The sequence below is a fragment of the Moschus berezovskii genome, chromosome X, assembly GCF_049115385.1.
Source record: "Moschus berezovskii isolate FMDL1 chromosome X, NW_MosBer_1.0, whole genome shotgun sequence".
In the NCBI taxonomy this organism is placed as follows: Eukaryota; Metazoa; Chordata; class Mammalia; order Artiodactyla; family Moschidae; genus Moschus; species Moschus berezovskii.
Window position 1 is genome coordinate 92699559 of NC_142488.1, and position 18691 is coordinate 92718249.

At 38.0% G+C, this 18691-nt stretch overlaps 1 protein-coding gene across 1 annotated transcript in view; it reads right to left on the minus strand.

Moving 5' to 3' along the window:
• Nucleotides 1–18691, minus strand: part of IL1RAPL2 (interleukin 1 receptor accessory protein like 2) — a 625896-nt gene that overhangs the window by 15498 nt on the left and 591707 nt on the right. Inside the window, exons 6-7 of the mRNA XM_055437631.2 lie at nucleotides 15384–15529; nucleotides 4665–4808 (exon numbers count right to left, since the gene is read on the minus strand). Coding sequence (XP_055293606.1) covers nucleotides 4665–4808; nucleotides 15384–15529 — 290 coding nt within the window. The remainder of the gene's footprint in view (nucleotides 1–4664; nucleotides 4809–15383; nucleotides 15530–18691) is intronic.

Here is an 18691-nt window from a genome sequence, read left to right on the forward strand (position 1 = left end):
ATTCATTCAACAGTGCTTTTTGCTGGGCATCTACTACGAGTTAGCCATCCACTATGACTACCTGACTCTTTTACCCATCTGGGCAGAACTTCTAGACTCTTGCCCCATTGCTTGTCCAGACTATGACGATTTGCCCTCCAACTATGCCTAATCTCCATATTCCTGGTTCTATCCTTACTTGCTTCACCTATACACTAATATAGGTGGTGTTTTTGTTGTTGTTTAGTTGCTAAGCCATGTCCAGTTCTTTTGAGACCCTATGGATTGTAGCCCACCAGGCTTCTCTGTCCATGAGGTTTCCCAGGCAAGAATACTGGAGTGGATTGCCATTTCCTTCTCCCGGGGATCAAGACTTTTTTTTTTCAGAAAAATATTCCTATATCTCAAGTCAAGTTATGACAAAGAACATGGATGTCTTTGTGTTAACTCTCAACATGTTTGGATAACAAATTGTACATACCATTCTAGAAATACATCATTCTTTGGAAAATGGTTGCTCTTGGTTTCAGTTATGTCCCTTTAAGATGAACTAAAGGTGAAGAGCTTATGGTAACCATCAAGAGCAGGAAGAGAGCTCTCAAAGCTACTATGTCAGATGTCCCAGAAGGCCTAGGATGCCAGCTAGTGAGCAAGCAGTGACACAGATGCCACAGTTTAAAAAATGCACTTCAGCTCTATGTAGACAGCCAAGAAAACCTCATGAATAGCCACAGCTGTTGCTCACAAAGAGGAGCAAGACAGATAAAGCAATATCAATGATATGATATGATGCAAATAAAGGCTAACAGCAAGTCCTAAAAATTGTTTTAAAACCGAATTGCCATTCAGCAACACCACTTATGTGAGGCTAATGAGCCTTTCTCTTTATTAAATCATGCTGACTATACTCATCTGAGAAGCCAGAAAACACCACAAAGCATTATAAAGGAGAGGGCTGGTTATTCCCAATGAAGAGAGAAGTTATGATGAAGGGAACCAAATTGTGGAAGAATTTTTCTGTTGTCACACTGTCCTTCCCATTTTAAAATTTCATTTTAATCCTGTTCACCATCAGGAAGTGGTTCCTGTTTACAATGCAGTTCTTCTGGGCCTCTGCTAAACACAGTACTAAATCCTTTAGCTTCTAAAGTGCAAAGACTGTGTAACTTTGTGGATTACTATGTCCCCAATGCTTTCTATACTACCAGTGTGTGTATAGGATTAATCCAGATGAAGAATATATTTAATATGTAAGTAAATACATCATTCATGGTGCTTGGTACATAGTAAACAGTAAGTATTTAACGACTGCATAATTCAAGGGTCAAATAAATTAAGCAAGCATCGATTAATTGAAATGAAATTAATTATATCAAAGATGTTTAAGAAGTCAAAGTAGATTTTATTTTATAAAAAATATGGCATTTTATAATGACTTTCAGGAAATGCTACTATGGATATGAATCAAAGACAAAACATGAAAAAAAGGTACATGGGTAAAACTATGGTGTGTCTTTGAGATGTCAAAATATTTAAATAAAGAAATGAAAAATTCAATAGGCTATCTAGCCGACATTTGGCATCGTGAAACTGGATATATCTAAAAGGCCTTTAATATTCATTTATTCATCCTCACTATATACCTGCTGACTTTTTAGTATTCCATTCAACTAGCACAGAGATTGCGTGTTTAAAGTCCAAGTTCCATGTAGGAATATAAACTATTTTAATTTTCCTTCCAGCTGAAAACCCTTGAAGTCCCCCACCACTGCATTTTTTTTACCCTAAAATAATTGCTTTGGAATCAGTACACTCAATTCTCTAACCAAAATGCTCTAGATTACTTGTCATCTTTGGTCACTTGGGAATATTGAAGATATGGATGCAAAATGTCCTATGATATTAGCATGAATTTAATCTTACAAATATGTACTACAACTGATCAGTTAGTCTGGGTTATTGGATATGGATGATGAAAATAATTATTTCAGATGAACTTAATAAATTATATCACCTTACTTACAGAAAGTTTTAACAAATTGCTTGTAATCATGACCTAAAGCAAATGAATCACAGTAGACTCCCTTTCATGTACTTTCATATAGACAATGCATCTTTAACACTCTTAATTGCCATTCCCATTTAGCCATTCATTGGCACTTGGAAAACAGTGAAATTTTCCCCGATAGCATATTTCATCTCATTATTTTATGTGTACAGGTTAAGGAGTCAGATTTTCCAGTATTAATTATTGTATACAGAAACTGAAGGTAACTGACTACATTTTCATACATGTTGTTGGAGCCTATAATCATGGTCAGAACAGGCTCTAATTTCTCATTTTAAAGATATATCTGTATCATGTGTCGAACCTGGACTGGTCACATATGATAATATACATGCTACAATGCCCTTCTCCCCAATCATCCCACCTTCACCCTCTCCTACAGAGTCCCAAAGACTGTTCTATATACCTATGTCTCTTTTGCAGTCTTGTATACAGGGTTACGGAGAAGGCAATGGCAAGCCACTCCAGTTCTCTTGCCTAGAAAATCCCATGGATGGAGGAACCTGGTAGGCTGCAGTCCGTGGGGTCGCTAAGGGTCAGACACGACTGAGTGACTTAACTTTCACTTTTCACTTTCACACATTGGAGAAGGAAATGGCAACCCACTCCAGTGTTCTTGCCTGGAGAATCCCAGGGACGGGGGAGCCTGGTGGGCTTCCGTCTATGGGCTCACACAGAGTCGGACACGACTGAAGTGACTTAGAATACAGGGTTAAGGTTACCGTCTTTCTAAATTCCATATATATGTGTTAGTATACTGTATTGATGTTTTTCTTTCTGGCTTACTTCACTCTGTATAATAGGCTCCAATTTCATCCACCTCATTAAAACTGATTCAAATGCATTCTTTTTGATGGATGCTTGGGGCTGGTGCACGGGGATGACCTGGAGGGAGGATATGGGGAAGAGGGAGGTGGGAGGGGGGTTCAAGAAAGGGAACACATGTACACCCGGGGCGGATTCGTGTCAATGTATGGCAAAACCAACCAATATATTAATGTAAGGTAAAAAAAAAAAAGAAAATGTCAGTGTGAATACTAATCCATAATTTTTTTATGACTTGAACACAAATTATGAATGACTTCCCATATTAATAAAGGTATATAAATATCATTAAAAAAAGATATATCTGAATAAGGGCCTGTGATACTTTTAAATAGGCTGCTACAATCATTAGGTGAAAACACTGCTTTGATAATAAGCATGCACATGTATTCATCAAACAGCATTTCTCTAATTTACTGTGAAAATATAGAAGTCAATTAGAACATACTCATATCATTGTTCACATAATAGTAACAATAAGACCAATATCAAAGGTTCCTCAAAAATTTTGATGTTATTGTCACCACTCTGTCTTTCTCCTATCACTATAAAAATAAAACAAAATCATAAACTCTTCTTTGAGGATCTCAAAACAAAAGCTCTAACTTTCATTATTCTAGTACAGTGAAAACTAAGATTTAAATTTGGCTTTTTAAAGTAATGACTTACAATTGGACTTCTTTTTTATCTTGGCTTACCTTGGGCATTCCATACACACATTTCTAAGGCTTACAGTAGTTCGCTGGTGAAGACTGTATGCATAAGGAGTGATATGTCATGATTTCTTATTAGTTTTGATTGGGAAGTATGGTAGTTTGTTCTCTTGAAAAATTAACTCATTTCTGAATGTTCAAAGAAACAGGCTCAGTACAATGTTTTGCTAATATCTCATAAGATTTCCTGGAGAAGGAAATGGCAGCCCACTCCAGTGTTCTTGCCTGGAGAATCCCAGAGACGGCGGAGCCTGGTGGGCTACCATCTATGGGGTCGCACAGAGTCGGACACGACTGAAGTGACTTAGCAGCAGCAGCAGCATAAGATTTCCACAAGCCAAGAATGGCAAACATAAGAAAATTATAAGCTACAATCAGAATTTTTTTCCTTTGAAGTCACCTTTGAGAATTGTGTTACAAAATCACACAAAATATGTGAGTCCAGATGTACTATTAGCTTTAAATCAAGTATCTCTATGGCTATTAATATGTTTCTTGAATAATTTGGGTTTTCTTTGATGCCAGGAAGAGCTAAATATGATCTTTACCTAAATTTGAATTTTCTAGAGAAAACAATGAAATTGGTTCTTAATTTGTTTCTTTTTTTAAAAATTTTTATTTAACAAATGGTACAAAACACAATGCCATAAACATTAACAGTTAAAATTTCACCAAATGAAAAAAATATTATAGAATACACAGTTGCAAAAAGCTACATTAAGTAATTTGTTTCTTAGTAAGGGAAAGGGCTTTGACAGCATTGGTTGATCTCCTGATCAACTAATATCTCCTTGTTAAACTATTTTTTAAGAATAATTTCAAGAAATAAAACTATTTTAAAGAACACCCATATATCCTTTACCCAGGTTCATCTATTGTTAGTATTTTATTACCTTTGCTTGCTTTCTTGATAGATTAAAAGTGTTTTTTTTTTGGAATTATTTGAGGGTAAATTGCATTGGTCATAGCCTTTTAACTTTAAATTTTTTATCATGTATCTCTTAGGAATAGGGATATTCTCTTACATAATCACAAATTCATGCTTTTTAATTGAGCTTGAACAACAAAAGATAGCTTACCATCTGCAATTTCATCACCTCCAAAATGCTGTCGGTAGAAGAGCATTAATTCAATGTTGTAGCATTTGTAGATGACCACAAGCAGTACAAGGAGGAGGAAGATTGCTCCCAGGCCTCCTGCAAGCTCAATTTTGTAGATTAAATCTGGAACAAATAAAATAAACCAGAAAAGGTAATTATATCATCAATACTGAGGAACTTCCGATATTTCTAGTGTCTAAAATGTACAGCCCATTGTGTTTTTCTTTACAAAAGATTCTTGATAAGTGCAATAAGTAGATGTGTTCTTGATACATTTGTGTAAATCAATTTTTATCAAATTAACTCTCTTCTAAATATTTGAGAAATTTTACTGTTGAAAGTGATAAGTCTATCTGAAAAAGAATAGTCTCTGGCACTTTGTTTTGAACACATCTATATCTCACATGTATACTTTTGCTTGAAGTGTATCTCAGGAAACTATTAGAGTTGCCTTTTACTGGGTTCATGTCCAATATTTTGTTGTTTCTGTGAAATTAGCTTTTGGCTTAGGAAGATTACCATCTAATACTTCTTAGGCCACAGGCCCTATTCATCTACAGGAGAACAGAATCATAAAATTATTCTCAGAATCAAATAAAATCTAATGAGCTTTCAGGATTTAACTATTTCATTTAACCTTGGTAGAACATAACCCAATAGAAGGTAGGCAGGGGAAATTAGCCTATCCATTTTCCCTACTTAATTGAATAAATAACTAGATGCTAGGAAGGATTGGGGGTGGGAGGAGACGGGGACAACAGAGAATGAGATGGCTGGATGGCATCACCGACTCGATGGACATGAGTTTGAGTGAACTCCGGGAGTTGGCGATGGACAGGGAGGCCTGGCGTGCTGTGATTCATGGGGTCGCAAAGAGTCGGACACGACTGAGCGACTGAACTGAACTGATATGCAATATAATATGCCCATCGGGGCTAAAAGAGCATGAGAAATCCAGGCTAATCACTTGGCCTATTCAGCCAACACAAGAGTACCTGATAGCAGCCTTAGGTTGTTCCAGTGGGGTACCACTAAAACTGTGACAGTCGGAAAATTTAAATCAATACATAATGGAAGGAGACTTAATATACCCCAGGCTCAGAGAATAGTGACTTACCTGTAGCTTAATTAGTGATATTACAAAATCTAGGGTGTATCATAAAAGAGGAGATAATATCATGGAATTTAGAGAAAGGGGAAGTCAGAGAAGAATTTAGAATATAAATTCAGGAATGTCCAGAGGAGAAGTGCTGAATCTGAAAGACACCAGACCAGAGACATTTTCCACTTTGGCACAGGGAAATTCACTGGCCTCAACAGAACACAGGTAAACCTACCTTATAATGAGCTAAGCTCCCTTTAATCTAATCTCATAATTGCCAAGTGACTCTTTTATTATTAATTCAGCTTACCATGTAACTACAAACTGAAAAAGGGAGTGGCATTTTGGTTTGTACATCAGTTGTTTATGAGCTTCCTTGGCATCAATCAGCCTCCCTGGATGCATCAATTCTGGCCAAAATCAAATTGGTGACCATGACAGACTGCCATTCTTGAAGGTCTCTTGACAAGAAGATCATCAATCATCTGTATTTCCCCACGATTGTCCCTTATCTCTATATAGGCTTATTGTTTAAGATAAATTAGGTTCAATGTAACAATAAGAAAAAAGATAAATGTATATAATATATATTGCAAGTAATGTATATTATAGATAAAATTTTCTACTAGTCTACCATCTATTCTCTAAGTAATCTGTTATGGCAGGAATTACTGATCCAAATTCATCAATGAAGAATCTGACTCAGCAGTTTGTTCACTTACTCAAGGTCTTATAGTTAAGAAGTAGACCTGAGAACAGATATTTTAATTTCAAATTTAAGGTTCTTTTTATTACACCACAGTTTTATAAGCTCCATCCTGAAAACTGACAGTGAAAAGCCTTCTCTTTGTTCCTCCACAGAACTGTTGGTAATACTTCTCAAAAACATACGACTTGCAGTGAACTTTGGCTCCTTCTGTCCTTTACATTTTGAGGAAAGAAGCTAAAATACAATTGCCAGGCAGAATGCTAGGACTAGCAGATCTCAGGCAGGTTATTAAAGGGTATTGAAGAATTCTGTAGCTATTCCAGAAAGAAACGAGGAGCTCACTCAGTTCAGTTCAGTTCAGTCGCTCAGTCATGTCTGACTCTTTGTGACCCCATGGACCCCAGCACGCCAGGCCTCCCTATATATCACCAACTCCCGGAGTCTACTCAAACTCATCTCCATTGAGTCGGTGATGCCATCCAATCATCTCATCCTCTGTCGTCCCCTTCTCCTCCTGCCCTCAATCTTTCCCAGCATCAGGGTCTTTTCAAATGAGTCAGCTCTTTGCATCAGTTGGCCAAAGTATTGGAGTTTCAGCTTCAGTATCAGTCCTACCACTGAACACCCAGGACTGATCTCCTTTAGGCTGGACTGGTTGGATCTTCTTGTAGTCCAAAGGACTCTCAAGAGCTTCTCCAACACCACAGTTCAAAAGCATCAATTCTTCAGTGCTCAGCTTTCCTTATAGCCCAACTCTCACATCCATACATGACCACTGGAAAAACCATAGCCTTGACTAGATGGATCTTTGTTGACAAAGTAATGTCTCTGCTTCTTAATATGCTGTCTAGGTTGGTCATAACTGTCCTTCCAAGGAGTAAGCGTCTTTTTTTAAAATTTATTTATTTTAATTGGAGGCTAATTACATTATTGTATTGGATGGCTGCAGTCACCATCTGCAGTGACTTTGGAGCCCAGAAAAATAAAGTCAGCCACTGTTTCCACTGCTTCCCCATCTATTTGCCATGAAGTGATGGAACTGGATGCCATGATCTTAGTTTTCTGAATGTTGAGCTTTAAGCCAACTTTTTCACTGTCCTCTTTCCCTTTCATCAAGAGGCTCTTTAGTTCCTCTTCACTTTCTGCCATAAGGGTGGTGTCGTCTGCATATCTGAGGTTATTGATATTTCTCCCAGCAATCTTGATTCCAGCTTGTGCTTCATCCAGCCCAGTGTTTCTCATGTTGTACTCTTCATAGAAGTTAAATAAGCAGGGTGACAATATACAGCCTTGACATACTCCTTTTCCTATTTGGAACCAGTCTATTGTTCCATGTCCAGTTCTAACTGTTGTTTCCTGACCCGCATATAGATTTCTCAGGAGGCAGATCAGATGGTCTGGTATTCTCATCTCTTTCAGAATTTTCCACAGTTTATTGTGATCCATACAGTCAAAGGCTTTGGCATAGTCAATAAAGCAGAAATAGATGTTTTTCTGGAACTCTCTTGCTTTTTCGATGATCCAGTGGATGTTGGCAAATTGATCTCTGGTTCCTCTGCCTTTTCTAAATCCAGCTTGGACATCTGGAATTTCATGGTTCACATATTGCTCCTTGGAGTTGAGCATATGAGAAAAGGTTTTAGGTTTCATGGGAAAATAGAGAATTTGGTATTTTAAAGGAGGTGGAGTAAGAGAGGAGATGGTAGTGGCCAGAGATAGCATATCCAGTCAGGGGAGTCACTAAGAAGAAATGCAAGAAATATGATGTTATACTTTTTGAGTAGGAAGAGGAGGAGGATGGGGGAAAAAAAGGCAGTGAAGCTGCTTTGAGAGACGAATATGTTAATAAGTAGAATTATGAAGGGCCTCATATGATCAGGGACAGGAAATTGGAATCTATCTCTATCCTGCCTGCTGTAAGAGGTGGTCATTTGGAAAATTAAGTCACAAAACTTCAGATAAAAAACAATCCTATATCATATTAGCTCTGCCTCCTGCCTTCCCTATAGAAAGTGACTCCTTAGGAACCACTGCCTGCCTCTATGTGGGTGATAAGGCAAGCTTGCTTATGAGACCTCTGTGGGGCTGCAATATCATAATCTTCACTTGTTTTCTTTGCATGTTATATCAATTATGCATTTTTAATAGCTAGTGTTAAATTGAAATAGCAACATGATTTTCTTTGGTTTACTCTGAAAACTGAATTCTCTTTGATCTTAGATTATTGATTGTCTTGATTCAACATGTTTTTCCTGTTGCAAAAGGTTCATTTAATGTTGTAATTTTTTATGAACTCTGTCTCTCTCCCTCAGTGTCTGTCTGGTCAGAACAGCTTTGAACTGTTTCCAAAGTCACTTAATGGGATTTTTTTTCAGCAATTTCTGTGTTATTTACAGAGTAGGGTTGCTATTAGGTAGATGGAAAACTTCAGCAGCAGGAACAATTTGTGCTCCCAAGTAGCAGACACCTTTTTCAGCAGTAAACTTATGGAAGAAAGCTGTGGTATGAAAAGTATCTTTGTGGTTTTGGGGTCCATTTTATAAAAATGTCTTTGAAAGATATTACCTAATGATGGCTGTTTACATTGAAAACTGTGGATCTAGATCCTGAGATTCAGCCAGTATTCTTTGATTCAGCCCAGGCAGTCACATTAAAAGGGAACCATGTATCCTATAATCAGAGGGCAGAATTGCCATCAACCAGATGACACCTGGCTTTTCTTTTGTCTTCTGTTTTCAACTACCATTTTCCATCTCAGCAGGATCTATACTTCCAGGGACATTTCATGACTGAGAAGGTGAAAGTCATTTTATTTGGACTGTGTCATGTATACACTTCACAAGGATAGAGATAGCCAGAACAGGAAAATATTTACGTGACTGTAACTTTTTCTAGGCACCCAAAGTACAAGTGTAGTTCTTTGTAACCTTCTTAGTTTGAACCCAACCAGTTCTTCACTTTGAACGTGAAGATCAGACAACATAAGATGGGACTAACAGCAGTTGAAGTCAAGGGGCTGGAAATGTTCTGAGCTTGCTCATAATTTGGGAAGCAGGTTAGGAGGACCTCCATGAGGGTTTCCTATACAGGTTGGGAATTCAGGGTAAGGCAGTAGCACTAGGAATGAAGAGAGAGATTCGCTGATATGTGTCTGTGGTAAAGGGAGCATACCCAGAGAAAATATAATCATCAGAATTTCCCTAGTACTAAGTTCAGAATCTTGGCTATTCAAAAAACTTAGAATGAATTTCTTACTAAAATGTTCCTTGTACTTACTGGCAAACAGTTTGTCAGAGAGTGAGGAAGTGGTAGGTTAGTAAATGCAGGTAGAAGATGCATACATAGGTAAGGGGCATCTTGCTTTGAGAAAGGCTGACACTGTTAACTGCATATATTAGACATGAATTGTCACTTTACAAAAGACCTTTTCCCTTTGCCAAAGGATTCATGAAATGTTTCTTCTCTATAATGATCACTTAGGGCATTTTAGATATTTGATTATATCATCAGGAAGTTATTTTTCCATAAAAGGAGCCATACTCATATTCCAGATGGAAACACTGTGGCTACTAATGCCAGGCTATGTTGTGATAAAGCCTGAAAGGTTCAACTTTAAAGGAAATAACTGAAATTTTGCAAGATGAACTAGAGTTCAGTCTGATTTAATATGCTGGATCAGGACCACAGGGCTTCTTGTTCTTTTCTGAACCTCTACCATACTATTGAGAGCTCCCAAGCAAAATGGAATAAGGGAAGATGAACTGCATCCTTTTGTGAAGCACAGTGAAAAAAATCAACTGCTACCTAAAACAGAGAGTACAAACTGGTATACCATGGGCCACAAAAAAAAAAAAAAAAGGTTTTTTGGTCTGTATGTTTCCCCAAAAGTCGATACTAATACTTAAAAATCAAAATATTGTATATTCAGTCTTTCAACTTCACTTGAAACTTTGAAGCTCTCATATCCATAGTTTCACTTTTCAGCAAGCATGACAATAATCTTCTATGAAAGAGTAATGACTGCCCTTTAAAGCACAGCATGTTTTTTGAAACCTGTGTTTAATATCCAGCCTTCCTTTTCTTTTAATTGCCATATCTACCTGGCTATTGAGGTCTTTGTGTTTTTATCCCCCAAATCTGGAAATTTAATGTTTTGAAAAGAGACCTGCATTCAGATAACCCAGAATAGATACCAGTCAAGACCAGATCTCAGGGAAATCCTCTCTTTACCAGTCCTTATCATCCATCCTCTGCCTAACTGCTCTAGTCATCTAAGAGGACCATTTTCACCCAACAAATGCCTTTGAGCACTTACTTATTCTATGGGCTTGGGATATAGCAATAAGTAAGGCAGGGAAAAGTCCCTGTTTTTATGAAGTTTTACATTCTAATGTTTGTGTCGGGTGTTGGGGGATACAAGTAGAAAACAAATATGGAATATGATATCAGATAGTAATAAATAAAATAAACAGAAATAGAGCTAAGTGAGAGGGGAAAGAATGTGATGGGTAGTCCATCAATGGATGAATAGATATAGAAAATTTGGCATATGTACACAACAGAATAGGCTTCCCCAAGTGGCTCAGATACTAAAGAATCCACCTGCAATGGAGGAGACATGGACAGAGGAGCCTGGCGGGCTATAGTTCTTGGGGTCACAAAGAGTCAGGCATGACTGACTAAGCATAGCACACAACAGAATATTATTCAGCTTTAATAAAGAAAGAGATTCTTGTCATTTGCTACAACATGGATGAACCTGGAGTGCATTATGGTAAGTGAAATAAGGCAGACAGAGAAAGTTAAATATAGTGTATGATATCACTTACATGTGGAATTTTTTTAAGTTGAAGTCATAGAAACAGAAAAGAAAAATGATTGTCAGGGGATGGAGGGTCAGGGAGAAAATAGGGTAAGATTAGTAAAAGGGTACAGATTTCGGGTAGGTGAATATGGTTGGAGGAGCTAAGGTATAAAATGGTGACAATAGTGGTAACACTGGATTGTATCATTGAAATTTGCTGGGAAGGTAGAAATTAAATGTTCTCACAGAGAAATAAAAGGTAGATGTATGAGGTGATTGTTAATTAACTCAATGGGGGAGTCATTTCACAATTTACAAATCATCATGTTGTACACTTAAAATATCTTACAATTTTGTTTGTCAGTTTTACATGATGGCTCAGACAGTAAAGAACCTGCCTGAAATGCAAGAGACCTGGGTTTGATCCCAGGGTCGGGAAGATCCCCTGGAAAAGGGAATGGCTACCCACTCCAGTATTCTTGCCTGGATAATTACATGGACAGAGGAGCTTGGTGGGCTGCAGTACATGGGGTCACAAAGATTCAGACATGACTGAGTGACTAACACTTTCACTTTTTTTAACTCAGTAAAGCTAAAAGAATGTTTTAAAGAAAGAGACTGGGTAGCACTATCTCATAAAGAGTGACCAGGGAAAGGCCTATTGAGTGGGTAGTATTTAAACAGAGAGACCTGTAAGAAAAGGAGTGAATCATAGGGAACTGCTGGGGAAAGAGCATTCCAGGCAGAGGAAGTAGCAAGTGCAAAGATCAGGAACCAGGACCATGCTTGGTGAGCATGAGAAATAGAAAGGAGGCTATTGTATGCAAAGTTTAAGGCAGATTGTGGTAGAAAATGAGATCAGAAATGTCTTGGAGGACATGGCAAAGATTTGGGGTTTCATTCTAAGTGTAACAGTGTGGTGGTGGTGTGGTTAGTTGCTACATCAGGTCCGACTCTTGCGATACTATGGACTGTGGCCTGCCAGACTCCTCTTTCCTTGGGATTTCCCAGGCAAGAATACTGGAGATGGTAGCCCACTCCCTTCTCCAGAGGATCTTCCAGACCCATGGATCAAACCCGAATCTCCTGCATTGCAGGCAGATTCTTTACCAATTGAGTCACCAGGGAACTGAAGGTTCTGTAATTGGATGGTTCTGACTAGAGAAATTATATCATCTGACCTGAGTATTTAAAGGATAAATCCAGATGCTGTGTTGAGATTAGACTGTAAGGGAACAAGGGGCAAGCAGGGAGACCAGTTAGGGGGGAAATGCAGTGAGCCATGTAATTGAGGCTGGTGGCTCAGACTCAGACTGTAACAATAAAGGTGGGGAAAGTGCTCAGTGTAGATGTGTTGTAAAGGCATAGCCATTGAATTTCCTGCTAGACTAGATATAGCGTGTGTGAGCAGAGAAAAGAAAAAGTTAAGGATGACTCCAAGGATATTTGGCCTGAGCAACTGGAAGGATGGTGATAGAGATGGAGAAGGCAACTGGAGGATCAAGTTTATAGGGAGGAGAAATCAGGAATCCTGTGTGGGACAAGTGAAGCTTGATATGCCTACTAGATATGTTTACTAGTGGAGGTTTTTAATTGTTGTGGAATAGGCAGTTAGGAATACAACTCTGGAGTTTAGGCGAGAAGGCCAAGCTAAAGACATAAATTTGGGAGATGGCAGCAAATAAATTATGAGCAAAACTGAGGTGGAAATGGAATGAAGTCATCTAGGGACTGAGAAAAGGAGACTTGAAGCCTGGGGAACTCTATTGTTTAGAAAAATGGGAATTAATATTCTCAGTTATTCATGATTTAGACACATTTCCTTGTAGAGAGATGGGAGGCAGCAGTTTTACAGTGTACCTTGGTTTCTAGTGTCAGATTATTAGAAGTGAAGGGCTGCTAGTGGTTACTTTACTTATCAAAGGAAAATGGATTTATTTTAAAACTCAAGGCTATTTCTACCTCTACTGACTGACTATATGATAAGACCCCCTTCATTATTTTTCCTCTGAGCAAGTTTTTAATTATAACACTTCATATATTTTGCACAATTTTTGTTTCATGAGTAAGGTTTGTCTGTCTTTGTACCCTCACTGTCCTGCAGACTATAAACCCCATGCAGACTTAAGGATGTCTGTTTCCTAATACCTAACACAATAATTGCTATACATGCTCCTCAATAATAAAAGAGAACATTATTCTTTCATTAACCAGAAGGGGTTCTAAGTGCCTATTAGTGGTGAGACACTGCCCAAGTTACTGAGGATACTTAGGTGCAGTTGAGTCTGGCTTGGAGGATCTCTAAGCCTAAAATGAGACTGAGATGGACAGGAATAAAACTATCTTTGCAACAAGGTTATCTGGACATGATCGATGTCTGCCTTTCATGTAGGTGGACAAGTGGTTGCTAAGTGCATACAAAAAAATCCATTTAATAACACTTTGAGCATATCATATCATTACTATTTGAACCTCAAAGTGACTCTGCAAGGTAGGTATTATTACCCCTATTTTATAGATGAGGAAACTAAGGTTTAGGCTGTCTAATCAGACAAGTTAGTCCTACTACGGCAGGAAGCTAAGTCAGTGGCTGCACTGGGATCTCCTGAAGCAGGGTCTCATTTCACTGTCCATGTTAGACTCCTCTATACTTAAACAGTCCATTATTTTAAAACAAAATCATGTCCATCAGAGTAAGAAATGGTGCTAGAGAGATAAAAGCATTACTCTCAGACTAATGACATTTCCCTGCTTCTCCTAGAGCTGCTGGGCAAGGTCAAGTATTAGAGCTGGCGGGAAAATAGAAATTCCATCTTGGCTACAAGGTACAACTAGTGACCTTGTTGATTGAATCGGTTCTATTGCTCTATAGCCTAGACGAGAAGAACACTGATTGAGAACATTTGTTCAGTTACATTTACAAAACCTTTGCCAGATGCACATATACAGAAAGTATTTAGTCTTTTGCAGTAATCAGGAGTCGTGGCAGAGTAAGAGCCAATCTCGGAAGCTGCTCCAGCTGCCGGAATTGTTATTCCTATATCTACTTTTCTCTCTTTTATTTTTAAATTTATAGTTCCTTTTCTCTGCCCATTATATGCAATTTCCACCCCATATGAAATCATCTCTGGAGAGTGATCTACATAAAGGCTAAACTATTTAAAAATATATGCACCTGCTGAAGGCCTTGAACACCAGGTCATATAATGAAATATTGTTCATAATCTTCATTGTAACAATGGTAAAATATTATATGATACTAGTTCTTATTTATATTCTCACTCAGTCATGTCTGACCCTTAGCGACCCCACGGACTGCAGCCTACCAGGCTCCTCCATCCATGGGAATTTCCAGGCAAGAGTACTGGAGTGGCTTGCCATTGCCTTCTCCGATTTATATTCTAGTCAGGGCATTTAAAAAGTGACTGTTTCTTATCCAATAGTAAAACCGCTAGTATTTCATTTAAGCAATATAAGATGAAGGTGAACTAGAGAAAAATTTAAATATCAATGCCCATCAAATTTTATGTAATACTTATAACTAACGTATTTTTTTCATCTCACTGGATTTTAAAAAATATTTATTTATTTTAATTGGAGGAAAGTTACTTTATAATATTGTGATGGTTTTTACCATACATTGGTATGAATTGGCCATAGGAATACATTTGTTCCCCCCATCCTGAACCCGCCTCCCACCTCCTTCCCCACCCCATCCCTCCAGGTTGTCACAGAGTCCCTCTTACACTGTTGGTGGGAATGCAAACTGATACAACTACTATGGAGAACAGTATGTAGATTCCTTTTAAAAATAGGAATAAAACTACCATATGGCCCAGCAATCTCACTGGATTTAACACAATTTAACAATATTTCATGTCATCTGTCCATTTTTTAATGATATATGAAAGATCATGGTTATTTTATGGTAATATCCACAGCAAAAGAGATTTTTCCTTAAAAATAAAAAAATGATTAATAGAAATTTATACTAGATAATAAAATCAGGCCAGGAAACATACCTAACTTCAATAGTTACTATGTAGCTGAACAAATTATAGTAACAGTTATAAACATAAATACCCTTTTTACGCAGCAGAACACTGGCATGTTTTCGTCCATTTCGGTTTTCCACATGGCAGGTATAATTCGCCAGGTCAGCCTCCACCACTGAATCAAAGATGAGTGCCAACTCAACTTCTTTTTCTCCAAGATGCTCTTTGAGGAGCCTGAAATAAAGGAAAGTACTCTTGGCTAAATTGGTTTGATTTGGGGAGAGGCTAGTCATGCAAAAACTGAAGATAGTTATGTAGCTCACTAAGGTCTCCAGTAGACTGATGGGTGTATGTGCAGAAACTTCAAAAAGAAAACACAAAATGTGACTTTTAATGTGAAGATCAGATGGGAAAGGAAAAAAGTGAGGAATTCACTCAGCAAAAAGAAATATTAACATGCCACTAGGCTTTGATAAATGAAGCCAGTATGATTTGTGTAGCAAACAGGAGGAGACATTGGGCTCCATATTCTAAGCTGAGCTTAGGAAAACAAACTGGATTTTTGCATCACAACATGACGGGGAAAATTCTGTATAAATGTAGGGTTTGTGTTAGAGTTTTGACAACAGGGGGTAAGACAGTTAAAAAGGGGGCCTTGAAAAGGATAGTTTTATGAGAAATAAACTAAGGGTGGTTAGTGGCATTCTATCCCCAAATATCAATAAGAAGCCTGTTCTCCTCTTTCTCCTGCCTTTTGTCCAATGCAGGCATATACCCCTAATCCTCCAATGTACTACTATGGCCCTGCTTCTCACCCCCCCATCCCCCCATGACATTGCTCGCCATTTGTCTTTCTCCTTCCCTCTGCACCCTCCTACCCCCACAAGAGAAACTGCCTTATGTGTATTTTTTCATAGTCCTGCCTTTTGCATTCTCAAGTGGGGTTGTGGGTCTTGAATGGCCAGTAACAGTTGTTCTTCACAGAGGAGCTGAGTTGCCAGGAAACTTTCCTGAGGGGTGTGTCTCTTGTTTCTTTGGAGAGCTATATTCTCGCCAGTGGCCAGCTGCCTCCTAGGTGAGGTGAAAGTGGGTACCCTGCTGACTTTTACTTTCTATCTCCTGCTTTCAACTAAAGAAAGAGCAAATTGTGAGTTTAAATAGTGGAAAGCCTGCCATTAAGGTCTGGGGTGAGGCTGTTAAATACATGAATTTGCAAGAGGGAAATTCTCATCTCCTTTTTGGATACCTGGTTATGAAGGCAGTGAAGAACGTTCTGATTTACTGGCATTTAGCACAAAGTTTAAAAAGACAACTGCACTCAGAGAAAACTGGGTTATAAATATGGGTCTCCCACTTACAAGCTCAAGCTGGATTCTTACAAAGTAATTAACTCAATGGCACCTTAATATAACTCATCTTTAAGCTGGGAAAAATACCTACCCTCCTTAACTTTGTTGTGAGGGTAAAATGGTTTAAAGTGATTTTAAGATTAAATAGCAGATGCAAGTGTAAATGAATGTCATTAAATAGCAACATTTCATTATCCAAAGGGAAACTGTTTAAATTTTGGCTCCTCCAAATATATTTGTATTTATACATGTTGATACTTAAATTTGGCTTGGATGAATCTCTTCTGGATCTCCTCTAAGAGAAGGGAAGGCTTAAAGTTGGGTTGGTGGAAGGGAGTTCTTGGAATCTGAGACTCCCCCATACTGAAAACCTAAACACAGATTATATCCCCAATACACGTTTTTAAAATTAACCCTATTTCTGTTACCTTCCAATAATATACATATCAGAGAGTTTATAATACTGGTACTTGAGTAAATCTCCTTAGTATAAGAATTTTCTTAATCGTATTTTGCTGGTAGTCTATTAATACTTTTCTTCCTGGCTAAACTTGCAGTTCTCCTCTCTTTCCCCTATCCCAACATAAACCTAAACAAGGAAAAATGGGAATTTAATGTCTTCACAGTTTATGTTGAATTTTACTCCATTTTCTCCCTGCTATGTGCAAATAGCACTATATGCAACTTTTTAGTTCTGTGTGACCCTCTATGGAATAACCCCCTTTAATGCCAGAAGCTGCTTAAGCACCACAAATTAAATTTGATTTAAAGCTTCACGTGTAGGGCAGCCACAGCCTTTGCCAGGCATGAGGCAGAAAGCTGATCCTGTCCCACCAGACCAAGCCTTTCCCTCTTCATTTCTAATGCAGTTTCCAAAAACAGCTCTTCACAGGCTGCAGAAAGAATCTGGAGAGAGGATTTGAAAAATGATCCTTCATCCATCTATTAATATATATGAGGTGTCGTAATTATCAGCTCTTGAAAATATAGAGGGGACTTGCTTTTTTGGAATTAAAGAGCAAGTTGGTGTTTATGTCTATAAATCACTCTGCAGAGCAGTCACAATTTCCTAACAAATATTGATATATAACAATCTATCAGTGATTCTTTGTCATTCTCCTAAGTGTCTAGCTCTGGGATAGATATTGGTGTTAGAGAAATGTAAGCAATAAAAGACCAGGTGCCTCCCAGTTAGCATTAACATTTAAACAAGGGGACAAAATCTACATAGCTGAAAAATTTATAGGAGGAATGAGGTAAAACAGGGTGGTATAGTCATGCTTACAATGGAATTTCAAAAACAACAACAACAACAACAGACTTTTACTAAAGTAGCTGGAGATGGCTTGAGAAGACTCTGCCTAAACAAAAGGAAGAAGGAAGCATTTTCTAGGAGAGAAGACAGAAACAGGTTTTTGCAGAATGTTTGACACTGAAGGGACTGGTTTTGGAATGGGGGATACAAATGAGGGGATCTTGGGATATACTTCAAATAACTTCAGAAGTATCTCACTCCAAGGATTAATATTGAAGGCAAGTTGTAGGCAACAGTGAATAATGACAAAATAAAAAATACTAAATTCAGGTGACAGAAATAACTACTTTTAAAAGTTTTATTGTTAAGACCTATTATTTTAAAAGTCATGCTAAAAACGTTTGGAAGTTTTCACTCTCACCCTTACAACAAGAAAAAATTGAACAAAATGAAAGCCAACAACTCTTCTTAGATCCATCAGAAAATTGAGGTCACAGGGCAAACTCCTGCTCTGTGAATTTGAGATAGTGAGGCAAATACTGAGAATCACAGTGCACTGGGAGCCGAAACCCAGGAGCAGGAACCAATATGAATTAAAAACAATTAATTTATGAGTCACTGTAGGGCTGGTATGGACTAGCTTGAAAGTTAAAAAAACTCCATGATATCTAATCTTAGGGGTGCCTCATACTTTTAGGAGCTTTGCTTCCAAGAGCCTGTCCAGGGTTTCAGGGTGAAGATCAGAGACATGTTCCTTTATGCTTTGGGCAAGGGAGGAGGGAAAGGCAACTA